Raw genomic sequence first — 8,895 nt, forward strand, 5'->3', positions numbered from 1 at the left:
TGTGAAAACCAGGCCTGGTGCTGATTGTGGAACAAACCAACTCCCCAAATGCAAATTCAAACTGAAGCTAAAGGAAATGAAATCAAATACACAAGAATCAAAGTTTGACCTTGAGTCTATCCCACCTGAATTTGAAAACCATCTCAGAAACAGGTTTGAGGCCTTGAACACTAAGGAGCAAAGACCAGTTTTCCTTAGCTGTTCATAGTAGTTATACCCTAATTCTCCTTTGCTAACAGCCTTGTGACATGAGGATAATCCCCTCTAGATCCATCCATGTTCTGCAGTGTTCCAGAAGTTCTTCACGATTACACAACGCTCTGTTGTGCAATGTTTCTTTTTAGTGAATGCCTACTGTGTGTGTGTGTGTGTGTGTGTGTGTGTGTGTGTGTGTGTGTGTGTGTATGGTGCTGAAGCAGTGAATTAATTTGGCAAATCCTCTGTGTTCAGGGAGTGTGTAGTGTGGTTTGAGGGTGCACGTAGCTCCGGGCCCCTAACTGGTCCCGATGATGCTAATCGTTGTCTGTAGGCCACTGCCCCCTGTTAGGATGCCTTTGTCCTCTGAGCCTTTGCCTGTGGGTAATCCCTCATCTCTATGGTATTTTGCCAACTGGCTGCCTTTGGCACAAAGTGTCCAGCCAACAGCTTTGGTGGCACAGGAGGTGGCTGGGGCCAGCATTGGCCACCACCCCACATATCTGTCAGGGAAAGGGCGCAATGTTTTCCATCAGCAGTGCACTAGGTCAAAGTTTAGTCAATCAAATGTTGTGTAAGGACTTGCGACGTTGGTGGGTCCAGGGGATAGAGGTCACTGATTCATGAGGCACTTGCTGTTCAATGATTATCTCCCTGTGTTATTGTGGTGAGTGCCACTGACCGTGGCCTGTAGCCAGAAATCTACCCCCTGACGTAGGAGGCAAGCCTCCCTGGGACAGCTGAGGGGCAGGGCGTTCCTACTGGCCAGCATATAAGGCAGAAGGACCTGCTCCCAGACACAGCCTTCCCACTGGGAACACACGCTCAGCAGCGGGAAGAACTCAGGAGTCCTGGGTCTCTGATCTGGACCATCCCAAGGAAAGGAGAGTAAGTAAAGCTTTTTTAATTGACATTCTACAAATGATGAAGAAAACACAAACTCTTGTTCCTTCTCCACAGCCGTCTGGTGGGGCGGAACCCAGACAAATCTGTCAGGTCTGAGCAAAGGTCTGTGACTGTCATTCAGGACACTGTGCTTCTGTTCCAGGAGACCTCGGTGCTACAAACCTGCAGAAATGCCTCCTCAGCTGCAAAACGGCCTGGAGTTCTCCTCCAAAGTCATCCAGGGCACCCTGGACAGCCTGACCTCGGCGGTGAGAGAGTTTGTGGAGAGCAGTGCCAAGCTGTGTCAGCCGGACTACATCCACATCTGTGACGGCTCCGAGGAGGAGAACCAGCGGCTGCTGGACCGCATGGAGCAGGAGGGCGTGATCAAGAAGCTCAGGAAATACGAGAACTGGTGAGTGTCTCCGCTGCCCCACTGTCCTCTCAGGGAGGGGAGAGAGCTGGCTGGAGACCCTGTCCTGGTGGTGGACACTCAGACGACTCCCACCATGGTTGGGCCGAGCCCAGCTTGACTTTCAGGCGCCAGAAGAGTAGCCCAAGCCACAGGTGAGAGGATCCATCCTACAGCAGTTTGCAGATGACATGACATATAAACAGCCCGATGCCGGGACGTCTCTGTAGACGGAGCCCCAAATCATTGGCCCAAATGTGTCATGGCTCGAGTATGGGGATAACTGAAAATAAAACAAAACAGAACAAGACGTGACAACACAAAGGTCCTTGTGAATGATCACAATGAAAGGAATGCAGGCCCGTGATAAGCGAGAGCCTCTTGGTCCAGGCGCTCTCACTGCACTGGCCAAGCTGGCCTGGCTGCCCACAGTGACTGGGTGTCTTTACAGTGCTCCATGTGCTGCTTATGTGACAAAGAATACGATTGTGAGGCCGTCCCTGGGCCATGCTCAGTGGAGGGAGTCCCAGGGCAGCGTGGACAGGCTGTCTGTCTCTCTGCTCCTCACCTTGGCGGTGTTTTGTTTTTTTATCTTTACAGCTGGCTGGCTCTCACTGACCCCAGGGATGTGGCCCGCATAGAAAGCAAGACGGTCATCATCACCCAAGAGCAAAGGGACACAGTGCCCATCCCCAAAGCCGGCCAGAGCCAGTTGGGCCGCTGGATGTCGGAGGAAGACTTTGAGAAGGCCTTCAACGCCCGGTTCCCAGGGTGCATGAAAGGTGACTGGACGTCCATTCAGCGGGGTTGTTAGAAAAAGAGCTGAGGGGGAGAGAGAGAGAGAGAAACTGGTCCCAAGAAACAACAGGCCTTTGTCGCATAGTCCGAGAGGGACACTGAGTAAACAGGCGAGGAGAAAGTTCTTTTTATAGAGGTCTTGGGGAGGGTTAGGGAAGATGAAATCTCTTGGAATTTGGGCCTGTTAACAAACTCAGGTCCCGGCTTTCTGATCAGGTCTGGAGTCTGATCATGATTTATTATTTGGTCTTGTCTCTGTTCTGGCTGTTCTTGAAACCGTCAGGTTCCTCAGGGAGCGACTAGGTCTGGGGGCAACGGCTACATTTGCCCTCCAGACACACCGTGTCACTGAGCCTGTCCCTGTCATGGCTCTCTGCGTTCTGGTCCTCTCCTTCCAGAACACCCGCTGCTGACAGCCCCGCGGAGCACATTCCTGACACCCGTGGGGGCACCATTTGTCTACCTGCCCCATGGCAACTGGCTATTGGAATTTTAACAGGGGCGCTCAGAGCCGTGGGGACCCTGACACTCCAAGTGTATTCTAGTGCACGTGTCTGCTGTAGTTTTACCAAGTCCTGCATTCTTGGACTCTGGAGAGCTTGAGGGCAGGGAACATGGCACTTTTCAGGGCTCTTAGAAGATTTCCAGAGGGGGAGACAGGGAGTGAGCCACTGCACAGGGGTCTCCAGTTAACCCGCCCCCGACTCCTGCCCCAGGTCGCACCATGTACGTCATCCCGTTCAGCATGGGGCCGCTGGGCTCCCCCCTGTCCAAGATCGGCATCGAGCTGACAGACTCGCCCTACGTGGTGGCCAGCATGCGGATCATGACACGCATGGGCTCCGCTGTCCTGCAGGCGCTGGGTGAAGACGGGGAGTTCGTCAAGTGCCTGCACTCCGTCGGCTGCCCCTTGCCTCTGAAAAGTAAGCCTTCCTGTTCCCCAGACTTCAAATGACGGAGCAGGGCTGCCCTGAGGACCTCTGCCCATGTCCTGGGGACCCCTGGCCGGGCACACGCTGACAGGGGACTGTGTCCTCCTTCCAGGGCCTCTGGTCAACAACTGGGCCTGTAACCCGGAGCAGACACTCATCGCCCACCTGCCGGACCGCAGGGAGATCATCTCCTTCGGAAGCGGCTATGGGGGCAACTCCCTTCTGGGGAAGAAGTGTTTCGCTCTACGGATGGCCAGCCGGCTGGCCAAGGAGGAGGGCTGGCTGGCGGAGCACATGCTGGTGAGACTTGAAACTCACACAGGTCCTCACACTCAGGGCACGGCCATGCCCGCGGCCCTCCCCGTGGGAGGTCCGAGAAAAGACTGGGGAATCCCATCAATGAGCACCAGCCCACCTGTGCACCCCCTTCTCAGAGGCCCTCAAGACAGCGACACTAACAGAGCCCCTTTCGGGTTCATTACTTTCTAAATGATACTTGGTAGTGATCCCTCAACTATTTCTTTTTCCTTTTTTCATTCACCAGAGGGAGGTTTTTATTAGAAACACGATACATTCATTCACAAAAGGGAATTCTATACAGCCAGTAAAAGAGACGTCATTAATCAAAGAATGAAGTCAATTGATACAGATATGGAATTGCTATTAGATGCCCCTGAGTCGGAATCGAACTCACAGCTGACCCTCCAGGGAGGTTCAGAGGCTGTAAATCTCTGACGGAGACTGTGCCTCTTTCTCTCACAGAGCTGCTGGTACATCCAAACCATGCGCGTTGGGGTGGAGGTGCAACTCCTTACCCCCCAGGCTGGCAGGCCCCCTAAGACACAGAGGAAGGTCCACAATTCACACGGAATTGCTTTGGTGGGGTTTGGGAGTTTTTTTAAAGACCCAGTAGACAGTACCTGTCAGTCACAGGCCACTCGATGGTGCAGGTCAATAACATCCATAAACAGTTGTGTAGGCGCTGAAGAAGCAGATCTGAGGGGTGACCTTTTTGGTGCTTCCAGGCCGTGGGGTCGCCCCAAGTGGAGGCTGGACTGATGGCAACTAGTTTGGGTTTGGGCTGGGGCAGGCAGGCTCCCAGACTGAAGTCCCAGCCACTGGGGGAGAAACGGACAGGGTCTCACCAAGACTCGCTTCGTCCCCAGATTCTGGGCATCACCAACCCCGACGGTGAGAAGAAGTACTTGGCAGCCGCGTTCCCCAGTGCCTGCGGGAAGACCAATCTGGCCATGATGAACCCCACCCTCCCGGGCTGGAAAGTGGAGTGCGTCGGAGACGACATCGCCTGGATGAAATTTGACGAGCAAGGTGACTCTTTTAAGACCCGGGTACCTTTATCACACCGCTGGATAAGGCTTTTCCTCCGAGAGGGACATCGTCTTAGAAAAGGTGTTCAGTGAAGGATTGGAAGATCCCCAATGGGGTAGATTGACACGGTGACTGCAGCAATGGGCTCAGGTGTGTCAGAGAGGGTAAGGACGGTACAGGACAGGGCAGGGCTCAGGTCTGTTGCTCACAGGGTCACTTTGTGTTGTATTCAGCTTGACAGCACCTACAACAACAGCAATCACTAGTCAAGGAAGAAAGGGCTGGCAGTCAAGCTCCGAAAAGTCAGCCACTGAAAACCCTTCCGGGCAGAGTTCTACTCTGTCATCCATGAGGTCACTGGGGGCCAGAAGTCACTCGACAGCGACTGGTCAGCCGTTGGGGGAAAGCGCCTGGGAGTGGTGCAGTGGTTAGAAACAGTTCAGTGCTAACCAAGAGGTGGGCGGTTCTAACCCCCGACCTGCTCCTTAGGATAACAGCAAGACGTTCTGTGCCTGCAGAGATTTCAGACTCGGGGGCCCTGCAGGCAGTTCCAGCCTGTTCTCAGGTCAGGACTGACATGACCCGTAGGCCCGGCCATCCGTAAAAATGGTGAATTATTGGTCTCTAAGACACATCAAGTTCCAAATCCACAGTAATTAGATTTTAAATGCAGTTGCCCCGGAAGTACACATTCTGCCAGCATTCTTTTGTTTGCCATCTCATCGGGGTCAAAATGGGACCACAGGCTGCTGTCTTAAACAGCTGTGTTAAACAGTATTGCTGGGACACTCACAAACAGAGTGGTGGATAACCCGGAGGTCGGCAGAACACCGTGATGGAAAATGACCAGTGGATATTCTAGAGAGGAAGAAAGCGAAGCGGAGTAGAGAGATGGGTCCGCTCATGAGAGAAACAGGCAGGCGAGTTACCCTCAGCCAGCACTCACCGCCTTTCTCTGCATCGACTTCTCCAGGAAACTTGAGGGCGATCAACCCAGAAAACGGCTTCTTTGGTGTCGCTCCTGGGACCTCTGTGAAGACAAACCCCAATGCCATCAAGACCATTCAGAAAAATACCATCTTCACCAACGTGGCTGAGACCAGCGACGGTGGTGTCTTCTGGGAGGGCTTCGACGAGCCCCTGGGCCCTGGAGTCACACTCACCTCGTGGAAGAACAAGGAGTGGAGCCCGGAGGACGGTAGGCCCTCGGAGGACGCAGCGCTCAGCCGTGGTGGGTGCCAGCTCTCCGGCCCGGCGTTGACACGCCTCTTGCTCTCTCTCCTGTCGTAGGCGAGCCCTGTGCCCACCCCAACTCGCGGTTCTGCACCCCTGCCAGCCAGTGCCCCATCATCGACCCCGCCTGGGAGTCTCCAGAGGGCGTGCCCATCTCTGGCATCATCTTCGGGGGCCGCAGACCAGCTGGTGAGACCTCCCTTTGCTCGGTGGGGCTGCGGGCGTGTTGGCTGCTGAAGGTCACGTGAGACCTCCCCTTGCAGATGATGCCTCGTTCAAACCACTTGCTCTCAGGATGATTGCAACCCGTGCAACCCTCACGCGTGTCACAGCAGGGTTTTCAAAGGCGGGTGTTTCAGGCCTTTAGAAGGTTGCCAAGCCTTTCTTCTGAGGCACCTGCGGGTGAACATAAACCCACAAGCTTCCAACTAGTAGCCAGGGACTCCTTGTTAACCGTCCCCGGACCTGCTGCCTCATGTCCACTCTGATTCGTGGTGGCCCCCTTTGGCTTTCATATAAGAACAGGTTGCCTCACTTTCTCCCTGGGAGCGCCTCATTGATTCAAACCCACAGGTGGGCAGTTAATAGTCTCACACGTAGCTCACCATGTTATCAGGAATACTTACAACCCTGCTAAGGGATGCCAAAGAGCTTCCCTCCCCAAAACCCGGGAAAACTGGCCAGCTGAAACAGAGCATCAGCGCCCCAGCCACCTTGAACCTTTCTGGACACTAGATCTAACGTGGCCTGGTCCAATTTGATGTTGTTTTCCCAGTCTGACATCTGTGGTGCAATTTCAATTTAGTTGGTTTTTCCTCCTTAGCTCCGCGGATGCAGAATTAGCTCCATTAGAAAGCTGTTTTGTGGTGTCCTTCCAATCTGGAGAACGACATTGCCAGCCCAACGGCCTGTGTCAATGCGGCTAAGAGCCCTTTTTTCCTTTTCCTCAAAGGTGTCCCTCTGGTCTACGAAGCCCTCAACTGGCAGCACGGGGTGTTCGTGGGGGCAGCCATGAGGTCAGAGGCCACCGCAGCTGCTGAACACAGAGGTAAATGAGAGCCAGATTTACAGACGCAAAGGAGGGTGATTACTGCTCTGAGCGTGCAGTGAGGGGGCCCTGGTGGTACTGGGGGGAAGATCCGAACTTTGGTGGTTCCGACCCACCAGTCACTATGAAGGGGAAAGAGGTGACTGTCTGCTTATGCAGAGACCTACAGCCCTGGAAATCCTACCGGAGGTTCTGCTCTGGTCTAGAGTTGCTATGAGGGGGAGGGGGAAAGAGGGAGGGAAGGAGGGAGGGAGAGAGAGAGAGAGAGAGAAAGAAGAAGGAGGAGAAGGTGGAAGAGGAGGAGGAGGAGAGAGAGAAGAAGGAGGAGGAGGAGGTACAGAAGGAGGAGGGAGAGGAGAGGAGAGAGAGAGAGAGAAGAGAGAGGAGGGTGAGAGAGAGCAAGCCCACAAGAGAACAGCAAGCATGCTTGTCTCAATGAGAAGTACAAGCCAGTTGGCCCCTAGAGAACCTCCTTTACTGACAGAGTCTCCTCCGCGTGACAGGTAAAGTCATCATGCATGACCCGTTTGCCATGAGACCCTTCTTCGGCTACAACTTCGGCAAATACCTGGCCCACTGGCTCAGCATGGCCCAGCGCCCGGCGGCCAAGCTGCCCAAGATCTTCCATGTCAACTGGTTCCGCAAGGACAAGGAGGGGCGGTTCCTCTGGCCCGGCTTTGGGGAGAACTCCAGGGTCCTGGAATGGATGTTTAACCGGATCAACGGGGAGGACAGCGCCAAGGCCACGGCCATCGGCTATATCCCCAAGGAGGACGCCTTGAACCTGAAAGGCCTGGGCCAGGTCAACCTGAAGGAGCTGTTTAGCATCTCCAAGGAGTTCTGGGAGAAGGAGGTGGAGGACATCCAGACGTACCTGGAGGAGCAGGTCAACGCAGACCTCCCCTACGAAATCGAGAGAGAGCTGCTCTCCCTGAAGGCAAGAGTCAGCCAGATGTAACGAGAAGCCAAGACGCCAGCCTTCCAAGCCGCCCCCTCTCATCCATGAAGGAGACAGGGCAGGAGCAGACAAGGCCTTTCACAGTGGATCCCACCCACAAGATACAGACCCACTGATGAGTCCATCCCCGAGACACACCTTAGCTTTCACATGAGAGCACAGGACGCGGCTAGGAACACTTGTGATCGGGAGGGGAAGCCACGGCACGTCTCCATTAGTTAGTGCACGTCCTCTGTGACTTGGAGGACACTCAGCCACATTATTCTTTTGTCTGTTTTTCACCTTAGTCATCTCAGTTAGCTGGAATGCACAGAAGAAAAAAATACTTGAGCTGTATATATGTGTGTGTGATATATATGTGTGTGAGAATGGATGTGTGTGTACTGTTACCAAAAATATATTTAATATCTTTGGCAAGATCTTGGGAAAGATTACCCACTAGTTGTTGCAACAAAGAAATGTCGCTTTATGACTAATACATGTGTTTAAATTATTTTTGTATACCCTGTTCCTCACCTTCACATAATTCTAAATTTCTTCCTAACCACATCGAGTAAAAAATGACAAAATAAACTTTTGTAGAAAATATAACTTGACTTTGCTTTTTCCCCCCCCCTCCTTATTTGAACCACCTGGAAAATGGGTCTCTCTGATTAAGCAGCTTGTGATCTGAGTTCCTCCTAAACACAGGAAAGGTTTAGGATTGCACCTGAAGGGGGGGACAGGGTGAATGAAATGGGCAGAGTTGTGGCCAAAGCATGAACGGAAAGAATGAAAAGAGAGGGCCTGCTGAGACACATTTAAAGTTCTCTCAGTTAACTGAAGCTACTAATTACCATCTTCTACATAATTGTGTTGTTATTTTCAACTGATTAAACAGATTAAGTGTTGGACTACTAACTGGAAAGTTGCTGTTAGGTGCTACGGAGTCAAGTACGACTCACAGCAACCCTGTGAACAGCAGATCTGAAACGTGTCCTGTCCTGTGTCGTCCTCACCACCCCTGGCCACTCATGGTCATTGCTGCAGTCACCACGTCAGTCCATCTCATTGAGGGTCTTCCTCTCTTTCACTGACCTTTCTAAGCATCATGCCCCTCTCCAAG

General features: G+C 53.1%; 1 protein-coding gene across 2 annotated transcripts; it reads left to right on the forward strand.

Moving 5' to 3' along the window:
- The first annotated feature begins 1,271 nt into the window (after positions 1 to 1,271).
- Positions 1,272 to 7,790, forward strand: PCK1 (phosphoenolpyruvate carboxykinase 1 (soluble)). 2 transcript variants are annotated; one of them, XM_006896852.1, is made up of 9 exons: positions 1,272 to 1,495; positions 2,093 to 2,274; positions 3,007 to 3,225; positions 3,335 to 3,522; positions 4,389 to 4,551; positions 5,525 to 5,749; positions 5,842 to 5,973; positions 6,737 to 6,832; positions 7,336 to 7,790. In XM_006896852.1, exons 1-9 carry the CDS (start codon positions 1,272 to 1,274, stop codon positions 7,788 to 7,790), a joined length of 1,884 nt encoding a protein of 627 aa, XP_006896914.1. The 2 variants fall into 2 exon arrangements, with proteins under 2 accessions (XP_006896914.1, XP_006896915.1); XM_006896853.1 differs by having other exon boundaries at positions 3,007 to 3,213.
- The last annotated feature ends 1,105 nt before the right edge of the window (positions 7,791 to 8,895 follow it).

The sequence above is a fragment of the Elephantulus edwardii genome, unplaced genomic scaffold (assembly GCF_000299155.1).
Source record: "Elephantulus edwardii isolate Elephantulus edwardi_28Jun2011 unplaced genomic scaffold, EleEdw1.0 scaffold00193, whole genome shotgun sequence".
In the NCBI taxonomy this organism is placed as follows: Eukaryota; Metazoa; Chordata; class Mammalia; order Macroscelidea; family Macroscelididae; genus Elephantulus; species Elephantulus edwardii.